The following is a 25,934-nucleotide window of genomic DNA, read 5'->3' on the forward strand; positions in this document are numbered from 1 at the left end:
TGGAAGATATGTTAATTGATCAAATATTACGTAAGACCTTGGATAACAGGATTGACTCAGGAGCTGAAGGAAAGAAAGGAAAAACCATTCACAGAATGTCTCTTTTCCTGCAAGTGTGAATTGCTGCCCCCCTTCAGAATAGATGGTGTCTAATAAATCACCTTGCCATCAGGTTACTTGTTAGTCTCCATGAGCAATGATGCCTTTTTACGGTCTCCCTGTTGTTCTTTCTTGCTAGCAGTTTGGACATTTGTCAACAGTAGTAGGTAGATCTGCCCTGGTAAGTGGGAGCCCATGCTAAGAACAGCTTCCATTCCTGCCACTATACTCTCCTAAATCAGCCATTTTCCAGCAATGGAACAGTCTATTACAGAGGCTTGCCTGACATTGAGTCATCTTTTCTATGTGTTGTTTACTGTCTCTTCCATTATTGATACTCCCTGTTGGACATTAATGTATGATACAAAGATCTTTACACTTCATGCCTACTCTTATATTCATGGAAATTTCTGACTTGTGTGTCCATTTGACACTGCCTGTGATTCCACGCATATCATAGCCTTGGGTATATCTCTTTCAACGCTTGAAACTCTGCCCGTTAGGAGAATTAGCCCCCTGCCCACTATTGTCTTTTAAGGGGACCCCTGGACGTGACCATAATGCAGCTGCCAGGCATTTTTGGCTTATACCCACATACCAGCCAGCTCATCCCTAAACGATGCTCAGGCTCCTCCTCATTTTTCAGCTGACCTTAAGGGATCCCTGGACTGGGGATGTAGGTGAATCAAATGAGACACATTTGTTCAACAGTGGTGGATAACATGGTTTTCTAGACTACCTGCTAGTGCATCTTGCTTGTACCTTATTGTCCTACTTATGTTTCACTATGAATATACCACTTCCATGTTGTAATCGATTATTGCTAGTCTTACTCAACCTATGACTTGCTATGTCTAACAGAACTCAGCTTATAACGAAGTTAGGGCCACATGGTCATTGTTCCTAGAATAGGCTCTTAATCTTTACCAGGATTCAAGAGCATGCCAGGACTGTTTTCTCAAAGAACTATGATTCTCCATTACATATGGCAGGGCCTTGCTTCAGAATACCACAGTTCAGCATTATGATTATCCCATTGGGCTTGCCATAAATTCCACACAGTTTTTTCCCACCACTGACAAGTTTAATCTAGAGCATCTACCTAATTTCAAGGCCCAAATGTAGGAGTGCTTTCACTAAAACTTGAGCCTGCTGGAAGTTTCTGCCTTGAGCCCTAACAAACTATTGTAGCTTTTTGTGCTACATGGTGTATGGTTCAAAGTAGATTTTCCTGGTGTGTAATATGATACCTCCCTAACTAGAAGAGGCTACAAGGCATTTTGCTTTCTTCTTACTGGTGGGAGGTAGAGATTGCAATATATTTCCTCTGTTTTGGAGGCCATGCTCACAATCCTTTGGCCTCAAAACATTTTACTGATGCCCCTAAAACTTTGTTGTGTTTGTTAGCCCTCCCACCTCCTGTGGCCCATGCATGTCTTACCAAAGCCACCAACATGCAAGCCACTCCTTACTCATGGAGTATGAAGAGCATAATGTTGATGGTATAGTGTAAGAGTGTGATTTTCAGTGAGATGTCCAACCAGTCAGGGTCTCCTTGAGCTATTTTATGAGAGAGGGCAGGAGTATTAAAACAGTCCTAGAAAAAAATTGAAAATGTATACTCTTGTCCATTTTAAGGAAAAGTAAATTATTCTTTTCTAATAGAGACAGAAAAAAACACATCTGTCAATTCAGTGGCTATATCCATATACCCAAGCCTGGGTTAATCTGCTTTAGCAAAGATACCATATCTGGTAATCACTTGCAATGGTGGATAATGTTTGATCAAGCTTGCAGGTCTCACTGTCATCTTCCAAAATAGAGTCTTGCTCTTGCAGGGCCTAGAGAAGTTAATTAAATGGTGATATAACTCAAGCATACTTTAGACTTTAAGTGTGGCACTAAGCTCTCCCTGGGATACACTATTGCTTTATATTTACTGAAGAAGGAGTGCGATTTCAGAGGCTTCCACTTGCCTTTCCTCACTTTATTAACTCTTACTCCAAAGGCCAAGAAATCAATATGGAGGTTGTGCAATCTACAAAGTATGTATAGTCCAATTATCCATTCAGTTTCTGGGGGAATGACAACTTTGGACCTGGTGGACTCACTGTGTCTAACAGTCCTTGAAATGTAGGGATATTCTACTTCCACTGGTATACAATTTGCCAAACAAATGTCTATAGATCATTTAGTGACGTTCTCTAGTGAGGGAATGTGAGAATCGTTATCATGTTACTTGTTTTCCTTTTTCAAACTGTTTCTTCCTGGGCTTCTAGACTGTTCTTCCATCAATGAGTTTAGCGTCTTACAACTGATTCAAGTCAAAAAACTTGGAAAAAAATAGAGAATTTTATAGTGGGCCAGGTGCCTGAAGTCTCTGAACTATTCATTTCCAAATTATTTTGCTTGTCTAAATTCAGAAATAGCATTGTGGAGCATCCATCAATCTAGCCTCCAGGAACACTGTGTTCTTTTAATGAGCTTTTCTGTGGATCCAACTTTCTGTGGCTCAAGCCTCTTCTGAACTTACCACTCATTCTGACTTATGACAATTAAGTGCAACCAGAATTGGCTTTGATTTGGGGGAGGAGGGATCCTTTAATCCCAATCACTGCTAGAAATCCCAGTTCTAGGTGACATCACTTACAGTCCCCCTGGAACTGCAGAGAGCCAACACGAATCTTAATGATGGTGGTGCCCTTTCATTAACACATTCCTTAAAGCTTTGGAAAATGGTGTATCCTCTAGATGCTGCAACAGAATATGGGAAAGAACATGGGAATATGGCGCATGGAAAAAAATTTCCTCTGATAGAATAGCAGCTTCCATTTTCAGCCTTATATAGACTATCTACTCCAGATCCCCACTTTTCTGAACCATTTAACACCTTCTTTCTCTGCCTGCCATAGGTATTCTGACATTTCTGCCTCAGTTACTGTGGGCCATTGCCTTATTCATGCTTCCAGATGTGTGTTAGCGTGCTTGTGCTATCTTAAATTCTACATCCAGGACGGTGCTCCAACAACATAACCCTACCCTTATCCAATTTTATATTTTGCCCCTCTTATCGAGCACCCTCAGAACCCAATCATCACATATGTATTCTCCTTTAATTTGCTTTTCATGTTGGCTGGGTCCTATAGCTTCTTTGGGGCATAATTCCTTTTTCCTTATTAAGACCAGAACAACCTCAGATAGGTTATATTGTGATACAATTCTAATTATAGCATAAGTGTTAAGAGGGGACATGGAGAAGATCCTAGATGAGATTTTCCTGCAACATAATGACTTCTGTATTACCTTTAAGCAAGGAGGTGTGCTAAGCTTTAATAAGGAGGATGGGACCCTTCTGTAGACTCAGGGAGTTCACGAAAATCTATGTACTCCAAGATTTTGTGGACAATGACCTTGGCTTCGCAGACCTGCTTTAGACTGGAGTTGTATATTCTTCGGAGCTTGACTACTCTTGCAATTAAGTCCTGGACCTGGTTTTCAGCTTTCTTTGCCTTTCTCTCATTGTATGCCACCAAGGAGATACTCTAGTTTTCACCTTTGATTTTTAATTGTGAATTATTAGTTCCAGTTTTGGCATCTTTGTTGAGAACACTGATAGTAATTACCACTTAATTCCATTGGACCAAATAAAGCATTCACTTCCACCAGTAAAACATCCTAGTCTACCACTGGTAAAGGTTTCACACTTGCACAGCTACCTTGACCAGCAACCATCGGTTCTGCACCTACCATAAATGATGGGGTACTCATTGCAGGTACTTCAGCAGGTCATTCAACTCTAAAATGTCACTCCAGCCTCTGCTTTTTGGGCCATTCCTGGCGTCAACTACTATAGGTTCAGTTTTATGGGATGCAGATGCTGAGACAGAGATTAGCATTTAGGAGGTTTGTTAGGGAGTGATTTTTTGAATGGGAAGAAAGAAATCGTGTTTGAATTGAGTGGGAAGTTGAGAGCAATACAGTCTCAAGTAGAGTTTCAGATGAACCTATGGGGCATTCTAAACCTGGGATGAATAATCAGTGGTGTTCTGAGTTGAGTCATCAATTTGCCATATGAATCACATATTGGACAAAGGCTAAACTAAAAAGTGAGTGTGACCTTGGACAACATTGTGCCCTCCAGCCAGTCAGTCTTCATAGAGGGTGCTGAGGGTTGAGGGTTCTCTGCCAGCAGCACTCCTGAAGCTCTGGAATGAACCCTTTATGCCTTAAGCAGAATTTGGATGGTGCAGTACTGTAATGTAAAAAATCCTCAGACTTTTTTTTAATAGAAGCTCTATTATAAATAGTAACTATAGATTGAGAAAACATATCATGGGAATATAAATGTTAAATTAGTAACACAAACTTACGTATTATTACAATTAACAGCAACTATGTACACTTGAGATGATATCTATCTACAAACGTTTTGTGTGTCACAAGACACTGTTTATTTAATCTATGAACGACATCTGGAAGAAATTTGCATTTGTGGGCCCTGATAATTCCACTATCTCCAGAGGCTGAAGAGTCATAAACTAGAGGCTTGAACCCAGATAGATTATCTTGTGTGCGTCTTCCACTTCCGAAATTCATTTACTGTAACGTGGGTAGGTTCTTCCATTATCTTTCTTTTGATGAATATATGAAAATTATACAAAGGCATTTACATAAGTGTTACCAAGAGAATTAGTAGTATTAAATGGCTTACGTATTTATCCTTATCTTGAAATGAGCAGTGCACAGTATCTAGTATATTTTTTACTTTGATATTTCAACAATAGTCGCAGTCTTGGAGTCAACATACTGACATTTCATTATGACTTTAGAATCATAACTAAAAGAGATTAGTTGATGTGTTATCTGATTAAATCTTGCTGTGGAGAATAAACAATAATTTCACAATTCATATTTACTTTTACAAATGTCACAGCTCAAAGTGCAACTTGAAGTCATTACAAATTTGTTATCTAAAAGGTTTCTTGAAAAAGTTGGGAAGGCGAAAAATAACTAACAAAAATCAAGTGACAATATGCTAAATATAATGAGAGCTGTAAATAACTATCCTGATTGCTGAGCAGAAATAATTTATGCGTTATTTCTGAATATTAACTCTACTGATATTCACCGCAATCCTTTTATGAGAGATTTTCACACTTTTTGATATAAATGACATTGTTATAAGATTTCCTTTGGATTTTCACTAATTTAACAAAAAGAGAGGTGTGAGGTATTTAATAATCTCACCCAAAAATATCTTCGTTGACATTAAAGGGGAATAGGAAAAGGCATACATTGTGAAAATTCATTTGTTAATCTTAGTATGCAATACTATTGCAACTATTATGATATGCAAAATAACATTTATATATTGTGGCATTTAAAATCTTAAAGAGATGATTATCATGGTGTGTTCTGTAATTTTACAGCAACATAGCTGTAGACATGGTCAGAAAATGACAGGTATTTTATTTGAGTCAAAAGGTCATAACATTTGGAATTAGGTCTCTTCTGCGAAATTCATGAAATAGGTTTCTATAAATATATGATGACATGTCACATAGTATATACTTGTTCTAGGGCATTTAGAATTGTGTAATAAGTATATGATCAAATTTTCAATATGTAGCATCATTGACATTTTGCACTTCTTTCTAAAAGGAAACAATGCCTGTTTTCCAAGTCCAAATTATAACCCGTTCACATGGATGTTTTTCCTGGTTTCGTGTCCTAACTACACCTATGAGGTACACTATTTATGTATGTAGATAATTGAACTTTGATGATATATTAAATGCATGTGTTTGTGTTTTTATATGTATTATAGATTAATATATATATGTTTTATCTCTAGATATAGGTAGAGATATAGATTATGATATAGATTTCAACTCAAGTTATAGGCATAGGAAATTGGAACTTGTCAACCACAATTTTCCCTACAGAAAAAGGAATATTTGTAAATATATGTATCTGTATTTAAAAACATTTTTGTAATCTTCATATAAAATGTCTTGAGATGTTTCAGAGTTTTAATTTTTATCAAAGTTTTTGGAATAATGTTCTCCATTTTCTCATCAATATGATAATGTTTCATGGAATCATTTATGACTTTATCATATTTAACAGAGAAATTAACATTTTGGGGAAATTTATTTCTACCTATAATTTTTTCCACTGTGTTTTGAGCTTTCACGTTACCTGTTTAATGCCACCAGTGAACAGATTACTAGATTAACCATCGATATTTGTTAATTTATGTTTTAATCTGACAGATTGGATCATGGATTAGTTTCACAGTCATGACACAAACACTGCCAGGTAAGATCTAGGTTTGTTGACAATTAATTGAAGTAAATGCACCTTTAGGAGAAGTGGTTTCTGGTGGCAAGTTGCTATAGTACTAAAGTTTTGCATATTTGCAAAAGGATTTTATGCTTTCATTTTTATTTTTATTTTGCATATTGTAGCAGTATTAAAATATATTGGAACATCTTTTACTATGTATCTCTATGTAATAGCAACTTAATTCAAGCTAGGAAATGTCATCCAAATATATACATTAAATAACTAGATTTTGTTAAAAAGCAGTAGCGGTAATAATTCACTTCACTTGAAACTGTCTCTCATGCCTGTGTACAGACATATGTATGTGCTATGTCTTCAAGTGTCCCTGAGTGTCTGTAATGGGAGGTCTGGGAGCAGACGTGTACCATCTTGAATGCTGGGCATTTTAACACACATGAAGAAGTTGAGTTGCAATGAACTCAATGTATTAGAAGGGATATGCATAATATCCATTTCACCCCATCTTTGTTTCACCATACAAAATTCTGAATCATAATTAATAAGGTTTGTTGTGTGTGTGTGTATGTACAGGTATATTATGTGCATATGGGAAACTATTATTGAAAAATTCAAAGAGATTAAAAAATTCCTTATTCGTGAGTATTTTGTGGCAGTGAGATAAAAAAATGTTTATTTATTTTGATCTCTGCTTTGTCCTTTCTGTGTTTATTCATCTAGCAGCAAATATTGATTAAATATATATTATGTTAGGTAATGAATATGAGTAAAGAAAATTGATAGAGAAATATGCAACATTTGAAAAATATTTTAAGAGCTGTATATGATAGTGTTTTTTCTTCGAATAACTCACTATAACCATCATAGAAATAAGAAAAGATAATTATTTCTTTTTTCTTCCAGTTGGGATTTTTACACTTCTGATGACTATCCAGATGTCTTTGTGGGCACAAAAGAAACATAAGGTTTATCTGAAGAAATTTAACTCTTACATGCGTAGGAAATCAGCAATGATACCATTCATATTGTAAGAAAAAATAAGTGATCTTATTTCATATACAGAAAAGCAATATATAAACTCACTAAATTAGACTTAGTCTAAGATGATTATTATGTTCCAGAAATTAACAAACAACAGTATTTCTACTGAGTAAAAATATGAAATAGTAGAATTTAGCTAAATTTAGAGTAATAAATTTGAGGCAGATTAAAAGTAGAAATTAAAGATATAACTAATGAAAAATAGAATTAAGCATAGAAAATAGAAAAATAACATTCAGTATATTTCTAAGGGATTGATTCTTCAACAAGATTTTCTTACTTCATTAAATATCTCATAACACTATTTGTCTAAGACAATGAAAATATCTGAATTCTAAAGTAAATATTTTTAAAAGTTTTGGCATTTGAATCACTTGAATTTTACACATTTTGATAGTAATTAAATTTCTTCTCTATTGTTCAATTTGTTATTGAGAAGTTTCAAATGTCCTATGTTATTAGTTTAATTTCTTGTGAAAATTCTACTTATATTGAAAATGAAATACTTGTAAATAGCCATGTATCTTATTTATTCATAATATATGTAATGTATGCTACCATTCTGAAATTAGAACAATTAAAATGTTAAAATACTTTCTAGACATTATTTGTTAAGTCTTTTAAAATATGTATTATAGTTTGAAATATATTATTTATTCATTTATATAGAAATATATATATTTTGGAATATATTTCAAATAGATTATAAGTGATGATAAAGAGAGAATGCATTGGAGATTCTTTAAGATTCAGAGTTGGAAGACTTTTTGCTTTATTTTTACATTTTTAATTCTTACATCCTTTCAAAGACTGTGTGCATGTGTATATACATATATATTTTGACAAAGAAGTGACTAATATTGTAAAAATCAAAGTATACATTAGTTAAAATATTTGAAAGCAATTCTCAGTTTCTTCATTTTAAATTGGGATTCTTAAGATTGGTTGATTTCTAGAGCCGTTCAAATTCATGTGTGGATATATATATATAAGTATCCTCATTCATTAAAGCTCTTAGATTATAGACATACGGCCAAAATATTTTTGATAAAGCTTGGTCTATATGCATTCTGTGGGTGTTTATTATTAATATATGTGGTCAATCATTCAAGAAATAACAAAAGCATCCCCTTTAAAAGTTTTGTTATCGTTCTCAAATGTGCAGTGTTAAAATATCTCAGGGGAAGACAGCAATAAACTTTAACTTCCTAATATCCCTTCAGTAAAATAGCCTTGAATCATGAAATGTTTTTAAAAGAAAGTGCTAATGCATTAAACCACATATACCTATTCCGTCTATGTAGTCAACAACCTGTGATAAATATCCATTTTGTGAAAGAGAAAGAGTAGTTTCTATTTTCTTAACTGGATCCTGACTGACATCAACTCAGGAAGTTTGCACATTTTTGCAGGACTAGAAGGAGATCTTTGATGCAGCAGAAAAGATGGGATACATAGAGGACAAGCATTTCCAGGCATTTCTCTTCCCATTGTGCTACATTTCTTTATCCCAGTTGCTCCAACCATATCAGTCTCAGATCAATCATTTCCTTACGGTTAGTAGAAGCACCTTAGTTAATAGGTACCTCAATTATGAACTGTTTATTATTATTATTTCTCATTTTTATTTTCTGAGGGTCTTATTTCCTAAGACATCAAAAGAGAGAACCTGACAAACAATGTTTTATTATCAATATTAATGTTGCAAGTATGATCTGCAGCAGCCATATATACATTTCGGCCTTTAAAACCTAATCCTGATGTATAGATTTTAGGAGTCACTATACGTAAGTATGTATATGTGAATACATACAACACACACACACACACACACACACACACACACACACACACACACAATTTCTGTGATTTCTTACAGATTTCCTCTTCCTCTTGTTCATCTGTGTAGCCAAGGCTGCTGCCTCCAATTTACTCCAATTGTCTTCAAATTCTCGGCTTTAATACATGTCCAGGGTCAGTCTTTAAAAACTATAATGGAACTCTCTAACTGAATCCATACTATAAACATTACATAAATAATGAATTTGTGTTGCTATTTAAGAAATGGTATATCTCTTCTAGTGCAAAACAAATCTAAATGAGAATCTCATAGTGTCATTTCCATGTTCCTTTGGCACACATCCAGGTAATTTAGTTTCGGGTAACAGTTTCAACTTATGGGGTCTTTTTCAGAAACAGCATTCAACAGTGCATAGACTAGTTATAGGTGTCTTGATTTTCTTTACAAATCTGTGTGTTTAAGAGGGGGCATTGCTGGAGATGGTTCAGAAAATTGAGATTTAAATATAAAGGTGAAGTCAAACATAAAATATGACACCTTTTGTATAAGGTAGATGTCATAATTTGATCATATTCACAGAAAACAAAGAAAAACGTTAGTGAAAAATTTGTCTGTATAGACAAATATATATATATATATTTATACACACACACGTACATACAATAGACATATTGACTATAAAATTGCTCACAGAAGTGTCTCTTAAGCAATAAAATGTTTACCAAAAAAATATGATTTACCTTCTTGGTAAAATGCATCCCTGCTTTTATTTTGAGACCCTTCCAGTACTGGCAAATGCCCAATGTATAAAAGTAACAAGCCCAAGAACTCTTCTTTCACATCAGCTTTTTTGGTACTCTTTGTTCTTTTGACCAAATTCTGTGAGTAAAGATGCTTAAAATAGCCACTGTGCTTTCAATAGGATGATGTTGTTCCACTTATCATTATCATAGCATCAAGTACATAATCTCTTTGTACTATTATAAGAATAGAGCTGTGAGCACGCAGTGTGGACTTCAGACATCTAATGCTTGGGCTTCCCTTTTTGGTATCTTAGGATTTCAAAGCAGCTATAGGATTTGTCCTTAAAGGACAAGAATAATAGTCGTTCCACGTGAGTTGGTAGCTTAGCAGTCACAGTTTTGTAGCTAAAGTCTACTCAGTGGTGAGCGGATTTGATGGCCCAGCAAATGGGATACTGCACAAATGGAATGTTCCAGTAGCTAAAACTTTACTTGAAGAAAAGCTGAAAAGAAAAACACCTCCTGTGGGTACACAATGTCTGTGTTTTTTATTTCTATACGTGACAAATAAAAACATGTAAAATCTATATTTACTCTCTATTAATTGATATAGCAATATAAAGTTATCTATCAGCCCTTCATGATTAATAAAAACAACATAAATATAGCATCTTTGGTTATATTTTTGTGAAAATTTCAAAGTGATATATAATTTTGCCAAATAACTATAGTCCACTTTCTGTTTAAGGCATCTAAAGCAAAATTATCGACCACCTTAAACAAAATCATAATTACTTGTTGACATAATTTGCTATCCTAAATATGCTGCATTATATAACATTCCCACAAGCTGTCAATACTCTCATCTTCCAGATAAGATACACTTATTTCCTCAAATGTTAGGATTCTTGTGTGTGTATTTTCAACAATTGTGATTTTAAGGCAAGGTAAAGATTATGATGATATTAGCAACTCATATATTCCATGCTTTCAATAAAGAAAGGCAAATAGACCTTATTTCTAATTTGATTCAGGTATGTGTATACATGATATATTCATAAAAGTGGTATGAGAGTTGTCAAGAAGAGATTTTTTTTAGTTTGAGGAAGGAACAAGGTTAATTATCATCAACCTTATCAACTAGGAAACAGTCCTAAAATGCTGCCACTTCACATCCAAATTTTTGTACTTCATTTATTGATAGATTTGTTAAAAGTACTGAATGTCAGCTGTGTGTGGGCAATCAGTAGTTGAGAGGAGAAAAGGGAATAATGCAGCCTCTGCTTTCTAGATAATTTACTTATTTAGGAGACAACATAATTTATAAAAATGAGTCTTTAGAATTAACTGAAATTAATTAAAATCCATGTATTAAAGGCAATATTAAGTTTTCTTTGTTTTCATTCTTTTATTCTTTGGGCTACATGGGATATAAAGGAATGGATATTACCTCAACCTGTAAATGTCTGTTAAAAATTATGAAATTATGAATCTGATTCACACAATCAGTCTTTCTCAAGCCATTTCTTTACTATAATACTTATAACAAAGAATAAAGAATACATTTGCCCTCCATTTCTTTCAAGTTTGCATAACATACCATTTGTAAAGCATACCATTTATAAAAACTCTAAAAACTAAAAACATATCATTACTGGTTACGAATCTTTCTTGTGAGAAATTCATAGATCTGTGAATTCATGTCCAATGATATCTTCATAGATTGAGTTATCCATTGGTTTGCTTCATGTTTAGTAACTCTTTTCTTCACATTTGGAAATGAATCAGTTTTAGGAGGATGAAATTACTCAGAGTAGACTGACCAGGTTGGGGAATGAGTCCCACATAAACCTGTCCCCCTCAAATAGAACTTACTATGTCTTCACTAATAAATGCCCCATTGTAAACAAAGGCTGGAAATAATCTTCAGCAGAGTGGAAAAATATGATCGCAGATCTCAGGTTCTACCACCAAATCCTTTAATGCGACAATTATGATGATTCCTGACAAGCTATGACTTTGCAACTTCCATTTGAAGTTTGCTAAAAACGATAGCCAATAATGTAGATATTTAAATTTTATGAACATAATTAAGCATATGAGAGTCAATAAATTAATATCAAAAGTTCCTGACTGATACTAGATTTATGATTACATATATTAAAAATAAACATCATAGTTCATTTAATCTAATCATTACTCTAATAGCTACTTTTTGAATAAGTGTCTGGAATAACACTTTTTCTATTCTAAAATAAAAATTTGCAAAGAGTGTTTCTGAAATACCACATCTTCATCTCTCACACATTTCTATAGAAAGTAGCTGGAGAGGGAAAAAATCATAAGAAAAAAACAAAAATTACATCAGCTGCTGCCACCACCCCATATTATCACAGCATACTGCCTCTCTTCCTCACCCCTTCATCATTTCTACCTTAAGCTGCAATTTTAAAGGTGTTTTGATTTGTTTGCATGAGACTTAAAAGTTTTTTTGTGGTACATTTGAATAAAATAGACCTGTGGTTCATTTGGTCTTTTAGCAAAAGTTTGTGGAAACAAAAGTTATTCTCTGACTCATACACAGACACACACACACACACACAGCAATTCTAAGCAATATCTTTTCTTAAAAGAGACAATAAAACTATGGAAGTGTCTTAAAAAATGTGAATATTCAATCTTAATTTTCTTTAAAAATGTTATGCCCAACATTCAAGCCTAATCAAATCATAAAATTCAACATTATGGTTGAATATCTTGTATATTGACCTTTAATCTTCTTCTAGTAATTAAACATCTTCTCAAAGTATTTTAAGTTCAATTTTGAATAACTAGCATTCAGTACATGTTAAATTTTAGCAGTTGATGTATTTCCATAACCTTTTTGCTCATAAAATAAAATAAAATGACCTGTGAATCAATAATGAAGTTTCCTTCTATTTTTATTTTAATAATAAAAAAAGAAAACTCTTGTGGTTGCTCCTGGATATTAGAGGTGATTATAGCAAATGTTACTTTATAAGTACAATTAAAGGCATTTATGCAGCTTTTGCATAATGATAATAATTAAAAACCGTTTATTTTAAAGGCTGCTTAAAAGTTAATTTTCACCCAGGTGCATATCGAAGCCTATAATTAGTCTCCCTTCAGAGGAGGTTGGTTGTGGAGATGTACAAAGCATTTCCAGAGGCAGAAGTTCCCCACTAAAATGGGATTTTGGCTTTTAACTGTAGTTTGATAATGGTGCTTAAAATATGTGAGAAAAAATATGCTCAGAAATATTTTTAAAAATGAATCTATAATCATCCCAGATTTTTTTCTTGTGAATATGGAAGACATATTTTCATACTCTTTGACTTCTTGATAAATGATCTCCTATAGGACTAGTCCCTGGAGAATTTTATTATTTACATCAAATATAAGAAATATTCACAACAATTACCCAGCATAATTTCCTGTCTATCCTGTTGTTCTACTGGCCTGGAAATCAATGTTGTTTCGTTAATAAATTCTTCCTTACAATTCATTCTTCCTCTATTAACGATATCCTACTTGCCAGCCATTTGCCAGATGGCTTATTTTCCATAAAGCTTTCTCATACTTTCTAGCAGAATCCCCAAAGAGAGAGATTTAATCACATTTTGGCTAATTCAACACAGAACGCAAAAGGATATGTAACCCCCATAAGAACTTTTTTTAAGAATCCAAGTCCTGTTACTTTAAGAAGAGTTTGCAAAGTTTAAAAATAAGTCATTTATGAATTATTATTTTATAATATCTGACATTGGTTAAGTTTGCTTACCTGCTTAGATATGAGTTTTCTTATCTGTAAAATGAGATGTTTGAGGTAAGTAACCTGTAATATTTTTTCATATGTAGTCTATAAAAATTGCTCTTGATTTAGATAATTGTCAATTCTCATTGCTTGTAAAAGTAAATATTACACAATCCATGTTTGAATTATACAACCTGTATTTAGTTTTCATATAACATAATCTCTACTAATTTACCAAAAATATTAATTAGTGTTTGGTATCTGAAAAACAGGTCTGAACTTTCCTGAATAAAGTAAACAGGGTTTCTTTTTTCTTGGAGCTTTCCATCTGAGATAGAAAATGAGAACATAGCAATTAATTAAATGAGTGGCAAATATTTGTACACATTGCAAAATAATCACCACAATGTCTAGTTAACATCTGTCACCTTATATCGTTACAAAAATATTTTTGTCTTTTGATGGGAACTTTTAAGAACGATTCTCCTGGTAAATTTCAAATATACAATACTATATTACTAACTATAGTCACCATGCTGTACATTATGTCTCCATGACTTATTTTACAACTTAAAATTTGTACATTTTGAATCCCTTCACCCATTTCTCCCACCCTCACCCCCCTGCCTCTAGCAACCACCAATCTGTTCTCTGTATCTATGAGCTTGGTTTTTTATATGTCAACAATTCTCATTCTGGGTATTTATCTGAAGAAAACTAAAACACTAACTCAAAAAGATATCTGCGCCCCTATGTTCATTGCAGCATTATTTGCAATAACCAAGATATAGAAACAACCTAAGTGACTGTTGATGGATGAATGGATAAAGAAAAATAGGATATTATTTAGCCATAAAACAGAATGAAATCTTGCCATCTGCGACAACATGGATGGACCTCAAGGGCATTATGCTAAGTGAAATAAGTCAGACAAAGAAAGACAAATACTGTATGATGTCACCTATATGTGAGAATCTAAAAAAATCTATAAAACAAAAACAAAAAACCAAGCTGATATATTTTTAAAAATATATTATTACATCCCCTTTCTGGAAATATTGTTATGGGAAAAGACATGAACATTTAGAATACAGTAATATCCGAGGGGAGAAACATTTAGTTGCTATAAGATGCTCTGGGTTTTTCTTTTGTTATAAAGAGAAGAAAACTTAATAGGATCCCCCCCACCATTTATGGGACGTTCTGGATTCCAGGGGAAAGGTTGAGCGAGAGCAGGTAGGCCTAGATTTCAAGTCTTAAAAGTCCTTTTATTGGCCTGAATAAACAGATGGAAACCACTTCAATGTCAGTAAATCTTAAGCGCCAGTAAGAGTCAATAAGAGCGTTGCACATCCATTCACACACCTGCATTTGCCAAACATGCCCCAGAACGACATTTCCTGTTAGAATATGTGAGACTTTATCCGAGCCTAGGAGCCTGCACAAATGTACCTTTCCGAAAAGACCAAAAGTAAACAAAAACTGATTTTTCCAGATATATAAACTGGGCCTGAGGAAGATACCATTCCAGAAAATTCTGATGGGTCTCCCATACAAACAATTTCATATGTACTGACCACTCTGAACAGTGCCACCAGCAAGGCTGCTACACAAAAAGCTGGACACACTGAAGACATAAAGTGCTATAGCATCTTCAGAGAGGGAATAAATTCAGCAATCTTCATGAAATCTTAATTACTGATTTTAGGTCCAAAGAAACCTCCAGTCATTTTCCAGTAAAATCAATCAGACTTATTACATCCTAAAATTATGATACATATTAAAATTTAGCACTGTGCATCAAACATTATTTCAATATCAACAATTTTATATAGAAAGTATTGAGATATAGGCACTGTGATATATATGTATATGCATGATAACAATGCTTAGGCAGATGTTAAATGTGGACTAAATGAATAATGGCTCTAATAAATCATTCATGCTGTAACTAAATCATAGGGTAGAATGCAGCCTTTAAAATATATCTTCTATGAATTTTAATTGGCATAATTAAATCCTCATATCAGAGATTACATAAATAAAATAGAATGTAAAAATGGATAGATGCTTTATCTAAGTCTGTAGGTATTTCACAATAATAAAGTAATAATACAAAACAAAAACTACCAAAGAAGACAGAAGCAAACTTATTCCTATATTAAATCATAGTATAAAGCAAGAATACCACATATGATGACATCAAAATATTCACAATTGTTTTGGGCTAGGAGGATTAAAATACCTTTTTTCTTTCTACTGACTATGCTTTCCAGACTGTTTTCCATGTACAAATATAATCTATTTCATTATAAATTTAAAAAAACTTCCTTCACCACATCAGACTCTTTATGCACTCGTTCCTGTGTTTTTTCTCGTGTCACCTCTAGACATATTTTCTCATACTCCTTATGTTCAAATAACTGATCAAATTAACATGTATTAAGCTTTTCACGTGATTTTCTATGGCCAAGTTTCTCCACATATTCTTCATTTTATAATAGGAACTCCCTTAAAGTGGATTTGTTTTACTTTATACTGAAATTCACCTTTATATATAAAATATACACCAAAAAGTATAGATTATTCTACGTACAAATGAATTTTGTAAATTGAGTATACTCAGATTATTTCAGAAAGAGTATCACCAGCATCCCAGAAGCCCCTTTCCTGCACCCATCTCATGCTACCTTGCAGTTACTAACTTCCTCAAAAGTAAAACTTATGTGACTTCTAATAGCATGGATTAATTTTGCAATTTTTGTGATTTGTTCGTGTCTATTTTTTGTCTTTTTTAACCAAGCATAAAAGATTAGTGAATATTGTCACGTGTAGTTTTGCATATTTTTTTTCTAATTGTGTATGTAATACCTTCATCACCTTTGATATTTTCGTCAGTTCTAATTTTCATGGGCATTTTGGTAGATTCCAGCTTTAGGATATCACGAATAATGCAGTGGTGAACATATGTACACTTGTTTGTTGAGTATGTACTTAAAAACTGAATAGCTGCATCATGGGTATGATTATTTTTCAGATTTAGTAGATACTACCACACAGTTACTCCAAAACATGGTATTTTTCATTTTGTATTTGGTTTGATATGGACTGATATATCACTGTGTGCTTAATTTGCATATTCCTAACAATTAAAGAAGTTGAGCATCTTTTCATATGTTTAATATTTGTGCTGGACTCCTCTTTCGTGAATTTCTGTTTGCTTTTACCCAAAAAGCTGTTGATCTTTTCTTTCTCATTGAGATGTAGGAAATCTTCATGTATTCAAGTTGTGAGTTCCTCATTTTACGTCCATAGATCTTCTTTCTTTCTCTCTCTCATCTCTTTCATCTATTTCTCTATGGGTCTAGAAAACATATTATTTTATCCTGTTGCTTTCCTATTTCCTCATGGCATATTTTGACTAATAGTAATTATTTACATTAATATAGTTTAATTAATCATTTTTCTTTTATGACTTTATTTTGTGTCTTTCTAAAATGTTCTTTGTCTACTCTAAGCTCACAAATATGCTCACCTGTTTTCTCCTAAAAACTTTAATATTTTATCTTATACATTTAGATTGGCATGCTATCTAGAACTGACGTTTTTGTGTTCGGAGTAAGATAGAGGCCAAGATACATTTTTGTTGTATAGATAGCCAATGTCCTAGAACTATTTATCAAGACTAATTACCCATTGCACTGTAGCATCATAAATCAGGACTGAATATGTGAGTGTCTATTTTAGGGATTCACAATTCTATTCCATTGCTTAGGCTTTTGTTGTTTTGGGTTTTTTTGCTTGCTTTGGGTTTAACCTTGCACTGAGTCCGCTGTGTTCTAATTTAGTCGTGTTTCCTGGTAGTATTCATCTTCCCACTTCACTTTTCTTCATCTTCTTTAAGATTGCTTTGGTTATATTTGGGCCATTGTATTTTTATTTGAATTTTAGAATCACTTTGTTAATTAAAAAAGAACTCTAGGGACTTAAATGGGAATTATATTGAATCTATACATTAATTCAAGGAGAATTAATCTTTGCAATATTAGGTCTTATAGTCCAAAAGTTCTCCATTTATTTAGATGGTCTGTACTTCCCATCAATAAAATTGCTTAGATTTCCACATAGAGGTCTTCATATAATTTATTTGATTTTTTAACATATTTGATTTTATCACTATTTTAAATATCTTTTAATTTGTTTCATTTAATATTCTACTTGTCAAAAGTTAAGAGACTCATTAACTATAAAAATTTGCTGTATATATTTATTATTTCTAAAGGCTTTCTGGGAATTATTTTTTAGGCACATAATCATGCAATATGCAAATATTTGTAATATTTTCCAATGATTATATATATGTAATATGTGTATATATACATATATCTGTGTGTACATATATATATACACATATTACATATATACATTCTCAGTACAAAATTATATAAAATGAGAATGCATTCTTTCTCATTCTTACTTCAGAGAAATATTTTTAGTATCTTATCATTGATTATAAGGTTTTCCTTAGGTTTTTGTAGATATTCCTTATCAGATTATGAAATATTCTTTCTACACTTAGTTTGCTAAGTTTTTACAATAAAGGAACATTGAATTTTCTCCAATGATTTCTCCATCTATTGTAATGATCACATTTTTTTCTCTTCCTCTGTTTTCTTTAGGTTTTATTTGCTGTTCTTTTCTCTAGCTTCCTCAGAAGGGAGCTCAAATAATTGATTTTAAACATTTTAAATTTTTTAATAAGTATTCCACCAAACACAACTTTTGACGTATCCTAGAAGCTTTGATATGTGATGCATTTATTATTTTACATTTTAGTAAAAATATATTCCAATTTCTATTTTTATTTCTTGTTTAGCCCGTAGATTAGTTAAAAGGGAGTTTTTAGTTTCCAAGAATTTGGGCTTGTTTTCTAGATATGTTTTATTTAATCTAGTTTAGTTCTATGTGGTCAGAAAATATATTTTAAATGATTTCTTTTTCTTTATTTTGTTTTGTTTTTGAAATGTGTTGAGACTTCATGACATAGCATATGGTCTAATTTGGTAAATTCTGTGCACTTGAAAAAATATGAATTTTTTAATATGTGCACATTTTATATAAGCTTAGTAGACTTTCATGAATTTTAGTTCTATGTATATTTTAAAATGCACAATGCATTGTTGATGTTTATCATCATAAGCAATTAACATTGGCTTATTTGCATATGGTAGAGAAAATTTGCACTACTGAAAAAAATTCAAATTTCAGTATGAAATACTATTACTCTTATAATGCACCCAAATATCTGTAAAACCATCTCCTACAAGTTCTACATTTGCGTATTTCAAAACATGGATTTATTTTGATAATATCTATGAGGCTCACTTTCCTTATCTATAGAATAACATAATTATTTATGCTTTACCCAATTATGGGGATGAAATAAGATAACATTTTAATTTTCTGGTGTATAACTAAAATTATAATACTAATCTCTGTTGGTTTTCCCAATAGAAATGAAAAGAAACACAAAGGTCATTTGAAATGTGGTGCTTGTTTGGGATATGAAGAAAAGTTACAGAATGAGCAGGACAATTTGATTAGCAAAAAACAGTTGATGAAGTGGAGGAATTTTTCAAGTATGCGTAGAATGAAAAATGATTTTTAGATGGGGAAATTTATTAAAGACTTGTATTGGCTATTCAAAGTGATATCACAGTAGAACAGAAAACCCTTTCCTAAATCACAATATGAACTTCAAAGGACTGGATAAAAATCAACACTAGTCAAGAGAAAATTTAACTAAATACAATTGATGGCTTTGTTTTTGTCTTCATTGATTGATAACAAAGCAGGCTTTCTAGTTGAAGTTTGTCATTTAAATGCGGGAAGTGCTTGATCTTGAGTTGAGTTTTTACTTTTAATGAGAGAATGGATAAATTTGCGATTCTTACAGGCAAGAGGATTAAAAATCCTAATCCGTTCCGAAAGTCTCAGACTTGGTAGCCTTGAGCTACACAAAGGAGCATAAACTTATTTGAATATTAATTCACATGTAAGAATTTGATTATCAAATTTAGAGAAATATATTCATAATATTTTAGTTTGTGTTATTCTTTTATTCCAACGAGTCTAGGACATAAGGCAGAAACAGTGCCAAATTCTACAACATAGTTTGCAACTGAAAATTAAAGTTTAGCTTTTTGATGTCATTTTTGAGCTCTATCAGGAATTCACTCCTTCCCTAATCTCTAGACCATACAGCATATATGCAAAGGCCCTTACAGCAACATTCTCTCTCCTGAGCCAGGGACTTCCTGAAACATTCTTTGCATGAGAAAAGAGCAATTTGTCTCCCCTGTGAAGACTCACTGATTACAACCAAAAATTAACTAAGATTTCAGCATATAAACATAAAAGTTTCCATGTGTGAGTGTGTGTAAACTGGTGTGTGTAATGGGTGCATATCCTTTTCATGTTTATAGCTGTTTTAGAGCTCCACATTCAGAAAGTGTTAGTATTTTACCATGCAGAACTAAGAATTTCTTCTTTATCTCTGTAGTTTGTGGCTAGAGATCAATTTTATTCTTTTAAATTTGGAATTAGCATCTTTAAAAAATATTTCTAACTATATACACATACATAATACTTGGAATTTAAGTAAATTATATAAAATAAGATGTAATCATCTATGAATTTTATTAATAAAGACCATTCATGTTACAGGTAAAATCTTTACAAAATTGAGAATATTTACAATATCAAGGATATACTAAATATATAAAGCAGGAAATTTTCAAAACATACCTGATTTTAATAATTTTAATCCAGACTGAATGTGACGCACTGAATGTTTGTGTCTGCCCCAAATTCACATGTGGAAATCCTAACCCCAATGTGATGTATTAGGAGGCTAGGCCTTTGAGAAGTGATTAGATCATAGAGTGGAGTCCCCGTAAATAGGATTAGTGTCCTTATAAAAGAGACCTCAGAGAACTCTCTTACCTCTTTCTACCATTTGAGGATACAAGAAGAAACTGGCAGTCTGAAAGAGGGTCCTCACCAGAACCTGACCATTCTGGCACCCTGATCTTGGCCTTCAAGCCTCCAAAACTGTGAGAAATAAATTTGGGTTTTTTTTTCTAAGGCGCCCAGCCTATGGTGTTTTGTTTTAGCAGCCTGAACTAAATAATACACCGAAATTCTACCAGAGGGATTATTTCCCAGTCATCATCCGTCTAGTTATCCCGTCCAATAACAAATGAGAATAGACATAACCCGAGTTTCTTTTAGTATATTTCCATTTGAGGCTCCATTTCTTTGACAGTGGGTCATAATCAGCTACAGTTTAGCTGAGATGCAAAATGACAATGTGGAGGATCACTTATATTAAATAGAGAACTACAGCACCCCCTCTTTTCCTGGCTTCTGTTTTCCTGCTCCAACAGCTACCCTCTTACTTCCCTGATTATTTATTCAATGTGGTTATAATAAATACCCCTACACTTACTACTTATTTGCATTCCTCTAATTAGCATCTCTTTAAATAGGATCATTCAGAGGCTTCAAATTTCACGTGAAAAACTCTACACACAATACAGAATTATCCATTTAAAAATAGCAGTAGTCCCAACACTGAGAATCCTTGTTATATAGGATAGATAATTTGTCCACAATCACATTGCCAATAATTAGCAGCACTAGAATCAACTTTTTCATAGAAAAAGTATATATTATAAAGTATAGTATATATACTATATGGTATAAAGTATAGTATATATTATTGGTTCAAGATGTATCTCAAGACTTATTCTTAAAAGTATGTCATAAATTTCTCTCTTCTCTATATAACCTTTTGCATTTATTAACTTTCACATTCTATGAAATTATTAAAACCACTCCTAGTCGACATAGACATTTTTGAAGCAAAATGGATAGAGTGACATATATCAAACGTTAATCTGGACATATCTCTCCCCTATTTAAAGCCATTAAGTGGTTCTCTATCTATACTAGAATTAACCAAGCTGGTTACTTTGTGGAGTTTTTCTTTCTTTGTTCTTTTGGATTTTTCCCCCCAACTTTATTAAGCTAAAATTGACATATAACATTGTGTAAGTTTAAGGTGTACGACATAGTGAGTTAATACACATATATTTTGTGAAATGCTTACCATATAAGGTGGGTTGATACATCCATTATCTCACATAATAACCCTTTTTTCTATGGTGATAACATTTAAGATGTACTCTCTTAGCAACTTTTAAGTATATAAGTGAGCTGATTATTTTGGTATGCAGGTCTCTCCATAATCAGATCACAACTATCTCTATTTCACGCCAAGCTAGAATAATCACTTATATTTCCTCGATCATAATATGCTATTTCTAATATGTCTGCTTTCGTTCATGTGTTGTCCCTGTCGGAATACACTTGATCTCATCCCAACTTTTCCCAACTCACACTCAAGACCCAGCTTAATGTTTATCATCTACAGAAATTCTTTTCCAAACCTCTCCTCCTCCAGTAGGTTTTATGTTTTCCTTCTCTCTTCAACTAATATCGTGTGCATATCTCTTTATCTGCTTTGAGGTTAAAGTCATGGAACTAGAGTTAGGCAGACAAGGCTTCAAATCGTGTTCTCAAATTTATTAAATTTGTGATATTTGATAAGACCATAGTATTTTAGGTCTCAGTGAAATGAGGACAGTAATGATCAAATCACAGTAAGCTAATGAGTTAAGCTCAATTCTTGGTCTGTAATAAATAAATGGTGGTTTTACGAGTTTTATTATTATTGGAAAATATATTATTAATCTCATTAAAGTATTTCTCTCAGGGACTAGTTTTCACATCTTTTAGACCAGGGACTGTGTGATTTTCATCTAGCTATCTCTAAACCCTAGCACAACATACAGAATAGTTACTCAAGAAATGTTTACAGAATTAATGAGTTTTGCCCTCTGTTATGTTCTCACATGTGAATTTCAACATTCTGCTTCTTTGTTTCCAAATATTAGAGGCAAATATCCTCTGTAAAAAATAATTACAGTACAGCTTGGCTATGGCTATTTAAAAATATGGACTCTTTAAATAATTTTGTAAGAAGGGAAAAAGTTACAGGCTTGAAAAGAAAGTGATATAAGGACTATATATTTAAGGACAAAAATAAATTAACTAAGATATATTTCTCATATGCAACAAAGGAGTAACAATACTTACCCGACTGGATTAATGTGGCAAATAAGAATGTACGTTTTAGTTACTTTTCCAATATGCTTGCTTCATGTGTCTTTCTTATATATTAGAAGTCACTTGTTAAATGTCATTAACAATTCAATTTTAACTCAGGATGACTTTTACACTCCCACTGATACTTTTTTTTTTTAATGTTATGATAGATTACAACCTTGTGAGATTTCAGTTGTACATTTTTGTTAGTCATGTTGTGGGTACACCACTTCCCCCTTTGTGCCCTTCCCCCACCCCCCCTTTTCCCTGGTAACCACCGATCAGATCTCCTTATCAATATACTAACTTCCATCTATGAGTGGAGTCATAATAGAGTTCGTCTTTCTCTGACTGGCTTATTTTGCTTAACATAATACCCTCGAGGAGGTCCATCCACGTTGTTGTGAATGGGCCAATTTTGTCTTTTTTATGGCTGAGTAGTATTCCATTGTGTATATATACCACATCTTCTTTATCCAATCATCAGTTTCTGGGCATGTGGGTTGGTTCCACGTCTTGGCTATTGTAAATAATGCTGCGATGATCATAGGGGTGCAACGGACTCTTGAGATTTCTGATTTCAGGTTCTTAGGATAGATACCCAGTAATGGGATGGCTGGGTCATAGGGTATTTCTATTTTTAACTTTTTGAGAAATCTCCATACTGTTTTCCATAGTGGCTGTACCAGTTTGCATTCCCACCAACAGTGTATGAGGGTTCCTTTTTCTCCACAACCTCTCCAACATTTGTCGCTCTTGGTTTTGGATGTTTTTGCCAATCTAACGGGTGTAAGGTGATATCTTAGTGTAGTTTTGATTTGCATTTCCCTGATGATTAGCGATGATGAACATCTTTTCATGTGTCTATTGGCCATATTCATATCTTCTTTTGAGAAATGTCTGTTCATGTCCTCTGCCCATTTTTTGATTGGGTTGTTTGTTTTTTTGTTGTTAACCACTGATACTTTTATTTAGCAACATTATGTAACTAACACCATTTTTGAATTATTATATTGTTAAATATTCTTTGGAATTAGGTGGATTAAAAATAATTAAACAGGGTCTGGCCCCGTTTGCATAGTGGTTAAGTTCACAGGTTCCATTTTGGCAGCCTGGGGTTTGCGGGTTTGGATCCTGGGCGCTGGACCTCAAACAGCGTTCATCAAGCCATACTGTGATGACATCCCACACACAAAATAGAGGAAGATTGGCATAGATGTTAGCTCAGGGCCAATCTTCCTCACCAAAAGAAAAGAAAAACATTAAACACATACATAAGTAATTATACAAACAGATGTGTGTGTATATGTGTTTATGTATAAATTTTTTTTAACATTTTTAACATTTTTTTAACATTCTCTTACTGCTCAAGGACTAAAACTAGTTGCAGGCTTTAGTTCCCTCTGTCTGCACATCATAGGTAATTGCCACAGAAGGACAAACAAATAATAGACTAAATAACTTTGGCAAAGACACACTTAAGTAAAGTTCAAATAAGAAATAAACAGAGAACAGAAGTCAGTGATATAAACAATTTTCTGGAATCAAAATAATAGCTTACTTTTTCTCACTCTGGATCTGTCTAAATGTAGGTTAATTTGCTTGTGCATGACTTAGTTTCTTTTTGTGAAAGACACAGACATACTAATTTATACCAATAAATTTATCTTGTAAGTATCTTATAGACCTCATAAGGGTGTGGTTTTGATATAAATCTACTATAAAATATTAAGTACTATAGGAATTGGGATTTGGAAATTTAGACATATATACTAAATTAGCGTTTAATTTAATATTAAATACTAAATTAGTTTTTAAAACTATATTTAGCATTTAGTAAATTTAGACTTTAAGTACTATAAGGATAACAACTTGAAAATTATAAACCAGCAAACTAGTTCCAACTGTCTGAAATTAATTACGAGGCATATAAGAAAAAAAAGAATGCAATCATCATAGATGTAAGAATATTTCTCTATCTGTATTTAATAGTCATGCAAAACTATGTCAAGAATTGTGTTCAGAATTTCAAGGGGGAAAAAGATATACGTATCCTTGAGGTTTTCATTTGAAAAAACTCCCCTAACTACATAATTCATAAGCTCCATTAATAGGTATATGATGAGTATACAGCGAAAATGACATTCTATGTTGGTACCAATTTCATTTTGGCTTTTTACTCCATGAATAAAAAGTTCTTTTACATACCTATAAGCTATGCCTTTCTAAGGCTACTTTCCAGATTTTTATGGACTATCCTGCTAAATTACTTTCTACTTCTGTGCTGGAGATCGAGAACCCAGTATCTGAGGTCATCCCACAACTGTAACAGATCTTGATTGGGATTGACTTTGTCCTTCCTGCACACTCTAGGCTCTTGTAGCTACTGGAACATTTCCATATTTCTCACCACTGTGTCCTCTGTTGGTCCAGAAAATCTTGTTTATTGATTCACTTGTGCATTTTTAGCATTTAGCTACATATAATCTCTCTAAATAAAGTAACTTTATTACTATCCCACAAAGATTCACCAAAGGAAAGAATAAAAGCAAATTATTCTTTTAGCTATTTTGCATACTTCATTTTAAGTAGTCATTTCTTCCTGCCAACAGATTCTCCACACCAGTGATTAATTGGAGGTGAATAGGTACCTATATACTTTTAAATGTTAAGACTCTGATTATGATTACCCGTCACTATTTATTACACACTTACAATTCAATTAACATGTGGATTTAAGGTTAATTGAAACATAAGTAAAAATAATGCTCTTCTTTCTGGTAGTACCAGCCTCTGAGCCAACTGAACAGAACAATATGAGGCCAAATTTTAACATTAAAAATGTCACTTGAAGGTGTTTGTCTTTTCCAACTTTCAGCAGCCTTCATCTTCATTACAATGAACTCTGTGTATGTGTGTGTCTTTGTATGTGCGTATA

The 25,934-nt window shown here is 32.9% G+C and overlaps 1 protein-coding gene across 4 annotated transcripts in view; it reads left to right on the top strand.

Annotated features, from left to right (window-relative positions):
• Nucleotides 1-8,048, top strand: part of TECRL (trans-2,3-enoyl-CoA reductase like) — a 97,886-nt gene extending 89,838 nt beyond the window's left edge. For all 4 annotated transcript variants that reach the window (XM_070612818.1, XM_070612821.1, XM_070612820.1 and 1 more), the window contains 3 exons: nucleotides 5,761-5,846; nucleotides 6,375-6,420; nucleotides 7,309-8,048. In XM_070612818.1, the coding sequence (XP_070468919.1) occupies nucleotides 5,761-5,846; nucleotides 6,375-6,420; nucleotides 7,309-7,436 (260 nt within the window). In that variant the 3' untranslated portion in view covers nucleotides 7,437-8,048. The remainder of the gene's footprint in view (nucleotides 1-5,760; nucleotides 5,847-6,374; nucleotides 6,421-7,308) is intronic.
• Nucleotides 8,049-25,934: the final 17,886 nt, after the last annotated feature.

Source organism: Equus przewalskii, chromosome 3, assembly GCF_037783145.1.
Source record: "Equus przewalskii isolate Varuska chromosome 3, EquPr2, whole genome shotgun sequence".
Classification (NCBI taxonomy): Eukaryota; Metazoa; Chordata; class Mammalia; order Perissodactyla; family Equidae; genus Equus; species Equus przewalskii.